Source organism: Silene latifolia, chromosome X (assembly GCF_048544455.1).
Source record: "Silene latifolia isolate original U9 population chromosome X, ASM4854445v1, whole genome shotgun sequence".
Classification (NCBI taxonomy): Eukaryota; Viridiplantae; Streptophyta; class Magnoliopsida; order Caryophyllales; family Caryophyllaceae; genus Silene; species Silene latifolia.
This window is the reverse complement of record NC_133537.1, coordinates 185,013,732-185,030,945: the sequence shown is the minus strand read 5'-3', so window position 1 is coordinate 185,030,945 and position 17,214 is coordinate 185,013,732. Positions and strand designations below refer to the sequence as shown.

At 32.4% G+C, this 17,214-nt stretch overlaps 1 protein-coding gene across 1 annotated transcript; it reads right to left on the bottom strand.

Annotated features, from left to right (window-relative positions):
* Positions 1-273: 273 nt before the first annotated feature.
* LOC141618892 (protein FAR1-RELATED SEQUENCE 1-like) lies at positions 274-4,366 on the bottom strand. The gene is made up of 3 exons (XM_074435953.1): positions 3,815-4,366; positions 1,367-1,864; positions 274-492 (listed from the first exon to the last, which is right to left on the bottom strand). Exons 1-3 carry the CDS (start codon positions 4,364-4,366, stop codon positions 274-276), a joined length of 1,269 nt encoding a protein of 422 aa, XP_074292054.1.
* Between the last annotated feature and the right edge of the window lie 12,848 nt (positions 4,367-17,214).

Sequence of the window (17,214 nt, the reverse complement as noted above, 5' to 3'; positions counted from 1 at the left end):
TCAATTGCCTTATCCTTGATTGATTTCATTCTCATGCCGCTTCCTTTGTTTTTTGCAATCTTGGGTGGAAGAACAAGAATATTTGATTTTGTCAACAACCTAAGAGCATTTCCAGTTCTTGATCCTTTGTCAAGCTCTCTTTGGTTGGATTTATTTTCTCTCGGAATTGTAAAAGCATCAAACTTAGCTCCTTGATTTGATTTTCAGGCATCGAGTTAAGAACACTTATTGTTGCATAAAACTCTGACCATACCCTTGATAATTCCAATTTTCTCAAATCAGTGGGATCGTAGTCTTGCAATAACTTTCCATCCAATCCATACAAAGGCTTTCTATATGATTTCTTCGTCCATCTAGTTTCGATGTACTTGCTCCGGTATGCTTTGCATCCTTTTCCGATATAATCCATATAATGTGTTTACAAATGATTCCTTTCCTCTCAAACATCTTGCACGTACATGTTGTTTCCTTTGATTCGTTATTGTGAGCAACCTGCATGCACAGTGTAGTTATTTTAAAAGGAAATCATAGTTATTATATAGTTCAACATGAATTATTTTATGCAGACTAGCAATTAACACCAAGGTAGAAGTCCTTCAGTTTTTTTATGTTTAATATAATGTTACAAAGTAGTTTTCACATGATTATTAATTTATTCAAATGATCAAATGCAATTATTTAAAAGCTTTTCATGTAGCTGGTTATTGTAAAGCGTTTGCCCAATTATTGTAAAGCATACCTCTGATTATTTTAAAGCTCTCATGTATCTGATTATTGTAAAACTCTTCCCAAATTATTTTAAAGCATATCCTTGATTATTGTAACAAATTGGCAAGTGTAAAGCATTATCAATTATCAGTAAGCATTATCAAATTAATATATTTATGGAAAAAAATCAGAACAATTGCAAATAAACTCAACATCAATTATTGTAAAGCATAATTGTGATTATTGTATAGTTTTCACATGATTATTGTAATAGCGCAAGGTATTATTAAATTAACAAAATCGAAACAATTGCAAAAAAATTCAACATCAATTAATGTAAAGCATAACTTTGATTATTGTAAAAGTCTAACACACTTATTGTAAAGTATACCCCGATTACTTGTAAAAAGTCTAACACAATTATTTTGCAATCTTGCGGTTATTTGTAAAGCATAATATGGATTATTTTAAAACGTAATCTTGATTATTTTAAAGCGTAATGCATTTTTCATTCTTCTTCTTCATCTTCATCCTCCATTTCATTTTCCTCTTCATCTTCTTCCTCCAAAGCATGCTCAACAAACGGATTTGGACAGTTTCTCTTGTCATGGTGTCCCATTTGTTTGCAGTTATTACATAGCCTCTTCGGTTTGCTCGCCTTCTCAATTGCCTTATCCTTGTTTGATTTCATTCTCATGCCGCTTCCTTTGTTTTTTGCAATCTTGGGTGGAAGAACAAGAATATTTGATTTTGTTGAACAACCTAAGAGCATTTCCAGTTCTTGATCCTTTGTCAAGCGCTCTTTGGTTGGATTTATTTTCTCTCGGAATTGTAAAAGCATCAAACTTAGCTCCTTGATTTGATTTTCAGGCATCGAGTTAAGAACACTTATTGTTGCATAAAACTCTGACCATACCCTTGATAATTCCAATTTTCTCAAATCAGTGGGATCGTAGTCTTGCAATAACTTTCCATCCAGTCCATACAAAGGCTTTCTATATGATTTCTTCGTCCATCTAGTTTCGATGTACTGCTCCGGTATGCTTTGCAGTCCTTTTCCTGATATAATCCATATAATGTGTTTACAAAGGATTCCTTTCCTCTCAAACATCTTGTACGTACATGTTGTTTCCTTTGATTCGTTATTGTGAGCAACCTGCATGCACAGTGTAGTTATTTTAAAAGGAAATCATAGTTATTATATAGTTCAACATGAATTATTTTATGCAGACTAGCAATTAACACCAAGGTAGAAGTCCTTCAGTTTTTTTATGTTTAATATAATGTTACAAAGTAGTTTTCACATGATTATTAATTTATTCAAATGATCAAATGCAATTATTTTAAAGCTTTTCATGTAGCTGATTATTGTAAAGCGTTTGCCCAATTATTGTAAAGCATACCTCTGATTATTTTAAAGCTCTCATGCATCTGATTATTGTAAAGCTCTTCCCCAATTATTTTAAAGCATATCCTTGATTATTGTAACAAATTGGCAAGTGTAAAGCATTATCAATTACTGTAAAACATTATCAAATTAATATATTTATGGAAAAAAATCAGAACAATTGCAAATAAACTCAACATCAATTATTGTAAAGCATAATTGTGATTATTGTATAGTTTTCACATGATTATTGTAATAGCGCAAGGTATTATTAAATGAACAAAATCAGAACAATTGCAAAAAAATTCAACATCAATTAATGTAAGCATAACTTTGATTATTGTAAAAGTCTAACACACTTATTGTAAAGTATACCCCTGATTACTTGTAAAAAAGTCTAACACAATTATTTTGCAATCTTGCGGTTATTTGTAAAGCATAATATGGATTATTTTAAAACGTAATCTTGATTATTTTAAAGCGTAATGCATTTTTCATTCTTCTTCTTCATCTTCATCCTCCATTTCATTTTCCTCTTCATCTTCTTCCTCCAAAGCATGCTCAACAAACGGATTTGGACAGTTTCTCTTGTCATGGTGTCCCATTTGTTTGCAGTTATTACATAGCCTCGTCGGTTTGCTCGCCTTCTCAATTGCCTTATCCTTGTTTGATTTCATTCTCATGCCGCTTCCTTTGTTTTTTGCAATCTTGCGTGGAAGAACAGTAATATTTGATTTTGCTGAACAACCTAAGAGCATTTCCAGTTCTTGATCCTTTGTCAAGCTCTCTTTGGTTGGATTTATTTTCTCTCGGAATTGTAAAAGCATCAAACTTAGCTCCTTGATTTGATTTTCGTGCATCGAGTTAAGAACACTTATTGTTGCATAAAACTCTGACCATACCCTTGATAATTCCAATTTTCTCAAATCAGTGGGATCGTAGTCTTGCAATAACTTTCCATCCAATCCATACAAAGGCTTTCTATATGATTTCTTCGTCCATCTAGTTTCGATGTATTTGCTCCCTGGTATGCTTTGCAGTCCTTTTCCCGATATAATCCATATAATGTGTTTACAAAGGATTCCTTTCCTCTCAAACATCTTGCACGTACATGTTGTTTCCTTTGAATCGTTATTGTGAGCAACCAAAGATGCACAAAGTGTAGTTATTTTAAAAGGCAATCATAGTTATTATATAGTTCAACATGAATTATTTTATGCAGACTAGCAATTAACACCAAGGTAGAAGTCCTTCAGTTTTTTATGTTTAATATAATGTTACAAAGTAGTTTTCACATGATTATTAATTTATTCAAATGATCAAATGCAATTATTTTAAAGCTTTTCATGTAGCTGATTATTGTAAAGCGTTTGCCCAATTATTGTAAAGCATACCTCTGATTATTTTAAAGCTCTTATGTATCTGATTATTGTAAAGCTCTTCCCCAATTATTTTAAAGCATATCCTTGATTATTGTAACAAATTGGCAAGTGTAAAGCATTATCAATTACTGTAAAGCATTATCAAATTAATATATTTATGGAAAAAAATCAGAACAATTGCAAATAAACTCAACATCAATTATTGTAAAGCATAATTGTGATTATTGTATAGTTTTCACATGATTTTTTTAATGGTAAAACACGGTTATTGTATTCTTTTATCACAGTTATTGTATGTTAAAGTAAAAAGACAATTATGTTTATAAAATTGAATAACCTGAAATATTCTATGCTTCCTGTAGGCATCTTCAACATTTATAATGTGCATGTTTCCTTGCTCAGAAAACCCCCTAACGGCACACGAACAGGGAGCCATTTGCACTTGCTCTTGGAACTCATAGAAAACAGTATGTGTGTAGATTTTAGAGGCATGTTTTTCAATCATTGTCTTAGAAGAAACCTGTGGCAATGTGCTGTCACTTGCAGCATCAAGAAGCCTGTGATTATAGCGTTGTTGTTCCATTGCACTCTGAAAAAGCAACCAAAATTCTACAAGTGTGCCATCTATACTCTCTGATCTTTGTGTAGTCTTCAAAAGGCAGCCTAAAGGCAAATCCCTAAAGTAAGCAGGTATCCATTTGTGCCTTTTGCCATACATGTATGTCAACCAAGTATTATCATTCAACTCAAAGTCATTAATCACTTGAGTCCATTTTTCTTCAAACTCAATGGGTTCCAAGTCAGTATCCCAAACAACTCCGCATATCCGCTCAACAAAGTCCGTCTCCTTACAAATCTGTGACTCAACTTTATCGGTAAGTTTTTTCATTATATGCCACATGCAGTAACGATGTCTTGCTTGCTTGAATACAGAACGCACCCCGAGTTTAATTGCCGGATCTTGATCGCAAGAATGCACCGAGGTTCCTTGTTGCCCATACAATCAAGGAACTTCTTAAACACCCAAATGAATGACCCATCGTTCTCATGATCGACAAGTGCAAGCAGCAGAAAAGTCACCGATTTTTGTGGTTGTCAACACCAATGAATGGGGTGAAGGCCATGTGGTACTTGTTAGTACCGTAAGTAGGATCAAAGGTGATGGTGTCCCCAAACAAGGAATAATTCATTCTTGCTTGTGCATCTGCCCAAAAGATTTTAGCCAAACAATTATCCTCATCAACTTAGTAAGCCTAGTAAAAGCCATCTTGTGATTCAGAAAGTGCCTTTAAATAATCGAGAATCATGTCATCATCCTTCTCACCTATATAACATTTAATATTTCTTTTGAAGTTCTTGAATTCTGTGAGAGATGCACCAATGTTTGCATACCCATTGATTGTTTGACCAGAATTCTAAAAGTCTTGGTAGCCCCGATGTTGAGTTTACAATTGTTAACAATTGTCTGCTTCATGTAAAGGTTAAGTGTTCTTACGTTTTTCTGGAATTCCCGTTCTTTGAGTGAGCAGAGTCTGTGATTATGACCTTCATAAAACGTATCAATAGCATACCCTATTAGCTCCTTAAGGTCATTGAATACAGCACAAAACCGTATTTTTGCCTTGCAACCAAATCTTGTTATTTTTGTTTTCTTTGGCTCTACAGACCTTTTCCTCTTCTTTTTCTCTTCTGTGTTTTCAAATTCAACAACAGGTTTGAGTTTTTGCGATCCTCTTTGAATCCATGTCTGTGCACCATTGATTTTTTGTCATCAAACCATCACGTAATCTTGTTTGTGTGTACTTTCTTGGTATGAAACCACAAGCCACAAAGATATAAATTGTAAAACTCTATTGCCTCCTCCAGCTTTACAAACATTAATCCCAGAGCAGGTTTGAAACCATTTTCTACCATCCTATTCCACTCCTCACCACACCGGAGTATATCTCAATCCCGCATTATGGATAGTATTTTCTCCCTGTTTGCACGCAACAAAGAGGTGTAGAAAAAGTTGTTGCATTGGTAGTATTAATTTCAATGCCTGGAAACATTAAAACAAGAGAACTGTTATGGTATTATTAATTTCAATATCTTAGATTCTATACAAAACAAAACAATACAACCTCTCGCTACAACAAATATTTTAACGTTATAATGCGCTTATTGTATTATACAAATGCAATTATTCTATCGGAGGGGGGTTTAGTGAAATTGGTAGCCTAGTCCACCACAATGCACACACATTTATTTTAATGTAATATCAAAGTTATTTCATTATTAAAGAGTAGTTATTGTAAGGATTTTTTTGTCAGATCCTATAAAGTAGTATTTATTAGGAAAAAAACAATCTCATAAAGAATTATTTTAAAGTTATAATGCATTATTGTATTATACAAATGCAATTATTCTATCTATCGGGGGGGGGTTAGTGGAATTGGTAGCCTAGTCCACCACAATGCACACACAGTTATTTTAATGTAATATCAAAGTTATTTCATTATTAAAGAGTAGTTATTGTAAGGATTTTTTGTCAGATCCTATAAAGTAGTATTTATTAGGAAAAAAAATCAATCTCATTACAAATTATTTTAACGTTATAATGCAGTTATTGTATTATACAAATGCAATTATTCTATCAGAGGGGGCGGAGGGTTTTAGTGGAATTGGTAGCCTAGTCCACCACATTGCACACACAGTTATTTTAATGTAGTATTATAGTTATTTCATTATTAAAGAGTAGTTATTGTAAGGATTTTTTTGTCAGATCCTATAAAGTAGTATTTATTAGGAAAAAAACAATCTATGTTGCAGCAATTATTTTAACGTTATAATGCAGTTATTGTATTATACAAATGCAATTATTCTATCAGAGGGGGCGGAGGGTTTTAGTGGAATTGGTAGCCTAGTCCACCACAATGCACACACAGTTATTTTAATGTAATATCAAAGCTATTTTAATACTGTAAGGCAGTTATTGTATTATTGTAATCCAATTATTCAAATACTAGATATTGAATGATATCATGAATGAAAACCTACATGCAATTACTGTTAAACTTTACATGCAATTACTGTTATGAAAACAATATGAAAACAACTTACATGCAATCAGTAATTTGAACAAAAAACTTATCAACGTAATAACAACAGTTTTTATATCAGCATTATGTCACAAATTTATACCTGAATTCATCGTTGTTTGATTATCAGCATTATTATCAATCATAGTAAGCGTTTGATCGTCAATTCAATTGATCGTTGAAGCTGAATTTTATTGGAAAAACACGTAAATCAAGGCAGAATTTGTTATTTGATTCAATTACTGAAATTATTCGATTATTAAATCAGAAATCGGGAAGAAATATCAATACCTTCAGTCGAATTTGAAGAATTGGGGTTTTCGGAGAATTGTGGATCAAAGTTCGAAAAATTGATGAACAAATTGATAGTTTTAATTGAAAGAATCAAAATAATGAACGAATTGTTGATCAAATTTTGAAGAACTGATGAATTTCTTGATCAAATTTGTTGATCAAAATTTGAAGAACTGATGAAAAAAATTCGCGTGGTTTTTTGATGAAACAGTGTTTTATCAAGAGAGAGAGAAAGGGGGAGAAAGAGAGAAAAGCGTGGCGATTATGACGGTTCAATTTTTGATAATTGGGTTTTGTCAACTCATTTGCTTATATATGCGGGGAAACTCACGAAAAGTGTCAAACTCACCTGATCTTGATCTTGCCTATATATATATATATATATATATATATATATATATATATATATATATATATATATATATATATATATATATATATATATATATATATATATATATATATATATATATATAAATAGGATCAAATGAGTTAGGGTACTTTTGGTGAGTTACCCCTCTAAATCTGGACCATTCATCTAACATAAGATATGTGGCTGAGATTTAATCTTACATCTCATATATAAAGTAAATTTTTGACACTTGAACTTCTTTTTTCCCACTTTTTTCATTCAGTTTCACTATCTCTCTATCTTTCTCTCTCTCTCTCTCTCTCTCTCTCATAATTTCGTTCAGTTTTTGCATTCCTCGTCAGTTTTCTGGTGTTCTCTCTCATAATTTCGTTCGTCAGTTTCGTTCGTGGTTCTCGTCAATTGAACTTCAGTTATTGTGCTCAATTTGTTCGTCCTTCTACTCCATTTTCGGTTTCTCTCAACAGGTAATCAATGAACTCAATTGAACTTCGATTATCAGTGCTCAATTTCTACCGATTTTCTACTCGATTTTCGGTTCCTCTTCTTGTTTTCTACTTGATTTTCTTTTGTTTTCTGTGTTTATTCTTCATTTTGTTTAGTATATAGTTTAATTTTGTTTTGTTTTTGTTGTTAAATTAATTTTTTCAAATTTTCCGCATAATTTAGGGTTTCGTAATTCATTTTTTCATTTTTTGTATCTTTTCTTCAGGTTTTTCTTTTTTTGTCTTGAATTCCTGTACATTCTAATGAACATAATGTGTGTTTGTTTGGAATTATTTGTGTTATTGTAATATATTGATGTTGTTATTGTAATGTATTTGTGCTAGTTATTGTAATTTAGAAAATCTGTTATTGTAATAAGTATTATTTTAGATATTGATCTTTGGTTAGTGTTTAAAAGTCAGCTTTTAGTCAAGTCCAGTTATTTTAATATGAAAAGTTTGTTATTGTAATATATTGATGTTGTTATTGTAATGTATTGTGATAGTTATTGTAATATAGTAATTTAGTTATTCTATACGTAGTATTATTTAGTTATCATTTTAGTCAAGTCCAGTTATTGTATTGCTGTATGCTGATTATTGTATTATTAAAACTGAGTTATTGTATTAGTTGTTGTCATATTTTTTGTGTTTTATTCTGATAATTTTGTATTCTGTTGCTCAGTGATAAAAACAAATGGGTCCTAAACGTAGCATGGAGCCTGAAGATGGTAATAAAGCTGATTTGAAACGCTCAAAAGTAAATTTCCCAAAAAAGAAGCTCGATGAAGGTTCCCGAACTCGCCCATATTGAACATGTGAGTATATGTGTCATGCCCCCTTGTTATGAGTTTCTGTTTATTTGATGTGTTACTCTTTTTATATTTTGCTTGATTTTCCATTTTCATCTTTAAAACATTAAAGTGAGTTAAATCCTAATGGTTTGGTTAATCTGGTAAAACAACTTGGTCCAAATCGAAAAAAGGTCATCATTGAGATCGGATTTGGTGGTTTGCTTGATTTTAAAGTGAGCAAGATACCATTGGGTGTTATACCATTGTTTGTAAAACACTTTAATGCTACTGCTCATATTTTTCAAGCAAGTGATGTCAAATTTTGTCTGTCAAAAGATGATGTGTATGATGTTTTTGGATTGCCAAATGGTGGTGATAAGGTTGAGGTTGTTTACACTGGACATAGTGTATTGTCTTCACAAGAAACGTTGAAAGCCGAGTTCCTAAGAAGTTTAAGGTAGAAGGGACAAATTATGTTACTATCCCCGTTGTTTATAATGCAATTACTGATATGGGGATGATGGGGAGATGAATTTGAGGTCAAGTTTGTGCTTTATGCTATGTCCATTGTCCTTGCTCCCCCTACAAATTATGGAATTGACTTTTCAATTCTTAAAGCGGTGCAAGATGTTTCACGTATCCACCATTTGGATTGGTGTGGGTATGTGTTTGATAAATTAGTCGAAGGTGTTGAGCGGTGTAGATCTGGGTCGTCTACTTTGCGTGGTTGCATACTTGTTGTTATGGTGGTATACTTCCATCGTATGTCTTTTAAGGAAACGACAATGTCTTCTGAGACTCCTCTTATCAAGCACTGGGATGAGAAGTCTTTTGTTAGTAGGGATATTTCAGAGCTCAATTCTGGTTCTCTAGGTAATGGGGAATATGTCAATGGTGTGTATCCTGTATGCAAACGCTTAAGAGAAGCAAAAGTCGCCGAGGTGTGTGCGATCGTTGATAAACTGAACAGGGGAAAAAGTATCCGAACTGCCTGACTGTTTTGATACGATGATGTTATTCGAGCAAAGGCACGATGTAAGTTCCAATCATTCTTTCAATCATTTTTGTGTAGTTACTGTAAAGGTGTAGTGTAGTTATTTTAAAGTTTTGTAGCAGTTATTTTTTCAATTATTGTAAATTATTGTAAAGACTTAGGATAATTATTGTAAAGACTTAGTATAATTATTGTAAAGACTTAGTATAATCATTTTTGTGTAGTTACTGTAAAGGTGTAGTGTAGTTATTTTAAAGTTTTGTAGCAGTTATTTTTTCAATTATTGTAAATTATTGTAAAGACTTAGGATAATTATTGTAAAGACTTAGTATAATTATTGTAAAGACTTAGTATAATCATTTTTGTGTAGTTACTGTAAAGGTGTAGTGTAGTTATTTTAAAGTTTTATAGCAGTTATTTTTTCAATTATTGTAAATTATTGTAAAGATTTAGGATAATTATTGTAAAGACTTAGTATAATTATTGTAAAGACTTAGTATAATCATTTTTGTGTAGTTACTGTAAAGGTGTAGTGTAGTTATTTTAAAGTTTTGTAGCAGTTATTTTTTCAATTATTGTAAATTATTGTAAAGACTTAGGATAATTATTGTAAAGACTCAAAGATAATTATTGTAAAGACTTAGTATAATTATTCTTTTTTTCTTTTTTTTTTTTTCTTTTTCTTAGGTTTCCCAAGCACATCTTTTGATGATGAAGAGGGATGTTGAGATATTTCTCCATTTGTACACGCAACGGAAGGAAGCGATGGGAAAGGAGTGTGGTTCTTCAACAGTTGAAGATTCTTCGACACCACTTGATTTCTTCGACCCTGCTTTCATTAGTGACGATGATTCTTTGTTCACTAAATATTTCAATTTTATTTGTGAAAAAGCTTTGAGGAAATGAAACAAAGTGGAAGTAAACTGTCGTTGTATGAAAGTTTTTGCAAGGAGCATGAAAAGGGGAAGCATGAAAAGGGAAAAGATGAAAGGAATGGGGGTTTAGCGTTTGATCCAGAAAAATATAAGGTGGTTTATTCTCGGGAGAAAGGTAAAAATAAGGTCCCTGATGTAGCGGTTGAGAAACCGAATGAGCAGGTGCCAACTAATGACGGCATTGATAATATTGATGTTGAGAATGAAGCTGTGGACTTGAGTAGTGTGGATGACGTTGTTAACAAAGTTGTCAATGAGGCTGTTGTTGGGGATAGAATTCAAGATAATTCTGTTATAAGTGCTTACCTGCTGCATTCAGACGTTATGCCTGAGCATACGTTTTTTGGAAATTGTGGTATAGGGTGTGATTTAAATTGTGAATCACCCAATCCTGATGCAGTTGTAGTTTCTGGTTTTTTGTGCAAGTACAAGGAGCTTTTTGCTCCTATTTTAATGCGGAGGAAGACTGTACTTGATTACTGTTTTCTGCACGATCATGACCTACGAATTGGGTAAGCATTATATGTTTTTTGTTCCCTCTCTTTTTATTTTTCTTTTTTTGCTAATATATCTACTTTTTAAAAGCTTTTATTGTTGTTTTGGGTTATTGTCTTTACTATATAATTTTTGTTTCCATGTGGCAGGGAGGATTTGGTTGTGTTTTCATTTCATCACATGTTAACTCGAGATGACATTATTTCATTGTCTGCTAAGACTATGATCACATCGAATGTGATTGATTGCTGGTCATTCTTACTGAATGACATGCTGGTCAAGGTTGGGAAAGGGTTATCCCCCACAAGAAGTTTTTTTTGTACAAGTCATTCGGTATGTGAAATTTATTTTATATATTTACAGATCGAAATTTACAATGGTTATGACAGTTATTCTATTGTAGTTACTTGATTATTGTAAAGTATATTATCTCATTATTTTATTCACCAAAAACAGTTTTTCCTATTCTTCAATTTTCCTATTCTTCAATTTTGTTTATTGTTTCTTTGATTATTCTAATACTCGTATTTCGTTATTGTATTATACAAGTTCAATTATTCCGTCTTTTTACAAGTTACAATAATCGAGTTTTCATAATACAATAACATTGTTATTGTAATACAATAATCGATTATTGTATTACAATAACAATGTTATTGTATTATGAAAACTCGTTATTGTATTATGAAAACTCGTTATTGTATTATGAAAGTCATTATTGTTGTGATAGTTATTGTATAGCGTAATAGTAGTTATTGTATTGATTAACCAAGTTTTTTCAATTGTGATATTTCATTTTCTCTTATCGTGTGGTAATATTTTTCATAGGCTTCTTTGTTTAAGCTTATCAAAGTCATTGATGATGAGAAAGATTTATACGTAAAGGAAATTTCTAATGTTTGGGACACTGTCATTGAGAACAACGAAGGTTCTCTTGACATTGGTGCCGATTTGGTAATTTTTCCAATTCTTTCTGTTCTTTCTTTCTTCTCGTGATTATTTTATCGTTGAGAACAAAAAAAGGTTTATGTATCACTGTTTTATCATGCCAGGTTTTTATTCCTGTTCATTTTGGAGATCATTTTTTCTGTGTTGTTGTTAACTTTGTGGGGAAGACTGTGGACTATCTTGACAATCGTGTATATGATGATTTTGAAGATAGTATCTGGGTGTTGGCTACCAACTCTATCGTATGTACCTTATTATAAGTTTTTTTTTTCATCTACTTCTTTTAGTTATTTTTCTTGTTCTTTAGTGATGATTTTTGATTTAAAAAATGTAACCAGGTTGAAATATTTGGTAGTTATCTTGTCGAGAAAGGTTTTGAAAGAGGCAGTGAGGTCCGCAATTTCAAATTTGTAAATGTGGCTTTTGGGTGGAAATCGGAAGGGTCCCAGAATTTGGATTGTGGTGTTTTTGTCATGATTCATATGATGTTTTATGCTGGAAAGTTGTTCAAATCTGAGTTGCATGACGCATTGAAAAGGATCATATATAGAGCCGAGATAGCTGCCATCTTGGTTTTAGCCAATATCAACAAAATTAGGAAACAATTGTTGGATTTGATTGATGATTTTACAAAGACAAAGGCACCTTTGCTCACCTGCTTTGTTTTGCTTGAGAAGCGTAGGCTAGCCGAGTTGGAAGCGGCAAGGGTCAAGCGATGCTTTGGAAGTCTGTTAGGGTTATGGCAGAGGAACTCGATGATGGTGTAGGTACTCCGGGGCCTAGGAAAAAGAGTATGCCTGGTACACCTATGAGCGCTGGGATGATTAGATCAGGCCGAGGTAGTAGACCGAACTCTGATGGTCTTGGCTGCTCAATAAACTATGGCAAGGCAGATACAAATCTTGTTGTTGTTTCAAAAGTTATGAGGGCTAACAGCAGATATACACGCGCTATGCCAAGCAAGAAGAAACAAGTTGTTGATTATTGTTTCTTGGATGATTACAATCTTGCAGATGAGTATGTTCATTTTTCTCCAAACTCAATGAGAAACAAGTTTGTGTGATTATTCTAATAATTGTATTCTACAAGTTCAATTATTTTATGTTTTTTTACAATTACAATAACTGAGTTTTCATAAAACAATAACTATGTTAATGTAGTACAATAATCGATTATTGTATTACATTAACATAGTTAATGTATTATGAAAAACTCGGTTATTGTTGCTGGTAGTTATTTTTTAAATATTGTTTTTAAAATTTACTAAGCTTTTTTTTTAACTCCTTTGCAGTGAACTTCTTTTTCTCAAGGGCAATGCTATCTTGGATAGGTTTGATATTCTTTCTACGGCCCGAAGATTAAACCGAGTTGCGCGTAATAGCTGCCGGCAGTTGTCTTGAATTTCATGGAGGTTAAGGAGAAAGAAGCGCCAGTGATGATGTTCCTTGGGACACAACATATGGTATGATCTGTTTTTCATTGTTCGATTCCATCGTAGAATGTTTAATCATTTATCTTCAATTTTAGTCACGCTTTTTATGGTATTTATAGGGAATCTTTGAAGACATGCTAGAGCAAGGAGGGGATAGTGATGATGTAATCGATAAATTAAAGACAAGGTTGTGCGCCTTGGTCCTATTTTTTAGGTGAAAATGTTGTAAACTCTGAGATCGATGTGGACCTTGTCTTCATCCCGTTGTCTTTAGAGAAGTACTACTTTTGTGTTTGTGTGAACTTTATGAACAAGACGGTTGATGTGCTGGACCATACGTCGCATAAAGATTGGGAAAAATCCGATTTTTACAGACTTGCAAAGATTGCAGTACGTTTTTCTAACTCCTGATCATATACAAATGCTATTTTCAGTCAGAATTATTGTATTGCTGTAACAAAGTTATTGTATTGTTTTAAACTTGTTATTGTATAGTCGTGCTTTCTAATTCTTTCTTTTTTTGTACATGCTATAGGTTGATTGTTTTTCTGACTTTTTGGAGACAAGGAAAACAGCAAAAGATGGAGTTGTCATTAACACATTTACATTCGTGAATGTTGATTTTGAATGGAAAGCGACTATCAGGGGTGATAAGGAATCGGGATTTTACACAATGTTTCACATGCTCACATATGAAGGGAAGCACGAGCAAGGATTGTATGCGGTTAACAAGAAATGTGAGAGGATTCCTATATGGCTTGAGATGGTTGCTATTTTGTTGATGTCAGATGTCAACGAGTCAAGAGCATCTCTTTTGGAACAAGTGGGAACTTTCAGGCAGAGTATATTGGAAGTAAAGAAAGAACTTTTAAAATTCAGAAGATCAGGGAAGCAAAGGGTTAAAACAACAAAATTCTTCGGTCCTCGTGAAACACATAAAAGAGCAATTGATTGATTATAGATGGATTTAGCAAACAATTGTAGATGGATTTGTTCGATAATCTACTTTGTTTAGATAGTCATTATTGATTGTTTGAACAAATTTGATGTAGTTGTCATTGATTGACTGAACAAGTTAGTGTTTTTGCAATGACTTTAAGCTGTTATTGTAATATCTCTAGACAGTTATTCAAATGATCAAATGCAATTATTCTATCAGCTTTCATATAGCTGATTATTGTAAAGCGTTTGCCCAATTATTTTAAAGCATACCTCTGATTATTTTAAAGCTCTCATGCATCTGATTATTGTAAAGCTCCTCCCCAATAATTTTAAAGCATATCTTTGATTATTGTAACAAATTGGCAAGTGCAAAGAATCATCAATTACAGTAAAGCATTATCAAATTAATATATTTATGCAAAAAAATCAGAACGATTGCGTATAAACTCAGCATCAATTATTATAAAGCACAATTGTGATTATTGTATAGTTTTCACATGATTATTCAGTTATTCAAATGATCAAATGCAATTATTTTAAAGCTTTCATGTAACTGATTATTGTAAAGCATTTGCCAAATTATTTTAAAGCATACCTCTGATTATTTTAAAGCTCTCATGTATCTGATTATTGTAAAGCTCTTCCCAAATTGTTTTAAAGCATATCCTTGATTATTGTAACAAATTGGCAAGTGCAAAGCATTATCAATTACTGTAAAGCATTATCAAATTAATATATTTATGGAAAAAAATCAGAACAATTGCAACTAAACTCAACATCAATTATTGTAAAGCATAATTGTTATTATTGTATAGTTTTCACATGATTATTGTAATAGCGCAAGGTATTATTAAATGAACAAAATCAGAACAATTGCAAAAAAATTCAACATCAATTAATGTAAGCATAACTTTGATTATTGTAAAAGTCTAACACACTTATTGTAAAGTATACCCCTGATTACTTGTAAAAAAGTCTTAACATAATTATTTTGCAATCTTGCGGTTATTTGTAAAGCATAATATGGATTATTTTAAAACGTAATCTTGATTATTTTAAAGCGTAATGCATTTTTCATTCTTCTTCTTCACCTTCATCCTCCATTTCATTTTCCTCTTCATCTTCTTCCTCCAAAGCATGCTCAACAAACGGATTTGGACAGTTTCTCTTGTCATGGTGTCCCATTTGTTTGCAGTTATTACATAGCCTCTTCGGTTTGCTCGCCTTCTCAATTGCCTTATCCTTGTTTGATTTCATTCTCATGCCGCTTCCTTTGTTTTTTGCAATCTTGGGTGGAAGAACAGTAATATTTGATTTTGCTGAACAACCTAAGAGCATTTCCAGTTCTTGATCCTTTGTCAAGCTCTCTTTGGTTGGATTTATTTTCTCTCGGAATTGTAAAAGCATCAAACTTAGCTCCTTGATTTGATTATCAGGCATCGAGTTAAGAACACTTATTGTTGCATAAAACTCTGACCATACCCTTGATAATTCCAATTTTCTCAAATCAGTGGGATCGTAGTCTTGCAATAACTTTCCATCCAGTCCATACAAAGGCTTTCTATATGATTTCTTTGTCCATCTAGTTTCGATGTATCGCTTCCGGTATGCTTTGCGTCCTTTTCCGATATAATCCATATAATGTGTTTACAAAGGATTCCTTTCCTCTCAAACATCTTGCACGTACATGTTGTTTCCTTTGATTCGTTATTGTGAGCAACCTGCATGCACAGTGTAGTTATTTTAAAAGGCAATCATAGTTATTATATAGTTCAACATGAATTATTTTATGTAGAATAGCAATTAACACCAAGGTAGAAGTCCTTCAGTTTTTTTTATGTTTAATATAATGTTACAAAGTAGTTTTCACATGATTATTAATTTATTCAAATGATCAAATGCAATTATTTTAAAGCTTTTCATGTAGCTGATTATTGTAAAGCGTTTGTCCAATTATTGTAAAGCATACATCTGATTATTTTAAAGCTCTCATGTATCTGATTATTGTAAAGCTCTTCCCCAATTATTTTAAAGCATATCCTTGATTATTGTAACAAATTGGCAAGTGTAAAGCATTATCAATTACTGTAAAGCATTATCAAATTAATATATTTATGGAAAAAAATCAGAACAATTGCAAATAAACTCAACATCAATTATTGTAAAGCATAATTGTGATTATTGTATAGTTTTCACATGTTTTTTTTAATGGTAAAACACGGTTATTGTATTCTTTTATCACAGTTATTGTATGTTAAAGTAAAAAGACAATTATGTTTATAAAATTGAATAACCTGAAATATTCTATGCTTCCTGTAGGCATCTTCAACATTTATAATGTGCATGTTTCCTTGCTCGTAAAAACCCCTAATGGCACACGAACAGGAGCCATTTGCACTTGCTCTTGGAACTCATAGAAAACAGTATGTGTGTAGATTTTAGATGCATGTTTTTCAATCATTGTCTTAGAAAAACCTGTGGCAATGTGCTGTCACTTGCAAAGATCAAGAAATCTGTGATTATAGCGTTGTTGTTCCATTGCACTCGTAAAACGCAACCAAAATTCTACAAGTGTGTCATCTATGCTCTCAAATCTTTAGAAATAACTGTTTTGACTCTCTGATCTTTGTGTAGTCTTCAAAAGGCAGCCTAAAGGCAAATCCCTAAAGTAAGCAGGTATCCATTTGTGCCTTTTGCCATACATGTATGTCAACCAAGTATTATCATTCAACTCAAAGTCATTAATCACTTGAGTCCATTTTTCTTCAAACTCAATGGGTTCCAAGTCGATCCCAAACAACTCCGCATATCCGCTCAACAAAGTCAGTCTCCTTACAAATCCGTGACTCAACTTTATCGGTAAGTTTTTTCATTATATGCCACATGCGATGAACGATGTCTTGCTTGCTTGAATACGAACGCACCCCGAGTTTAATTGCCGGATCTTGATCGGAAGAATGCACCGAGG

Bases quoted from the DNA above. Each gene is read 5' to 3' on its own strand.
- LOC141618892 (XM_074435953.1), bottom strand. From the start codon at position 4,366: ATGAAAAAACTTACCGATAAAGTTGAGTCACAGATTTGTAAGGAGACG. The intron at 1,865-3,814 runs GTTATTCAATTT...CTGTGCATGCAG, and splicing joins GGAAGCATAGAATATTTCAG to GTTGCTCACAATAACGAATC. The intron at 493-1,366 runs GCGAGCAAACCG...CTGTGCATGCAG, and splicing joins AGGATAAGGCAATTGAGAAG to GTTGCTCACAATAACGAATC.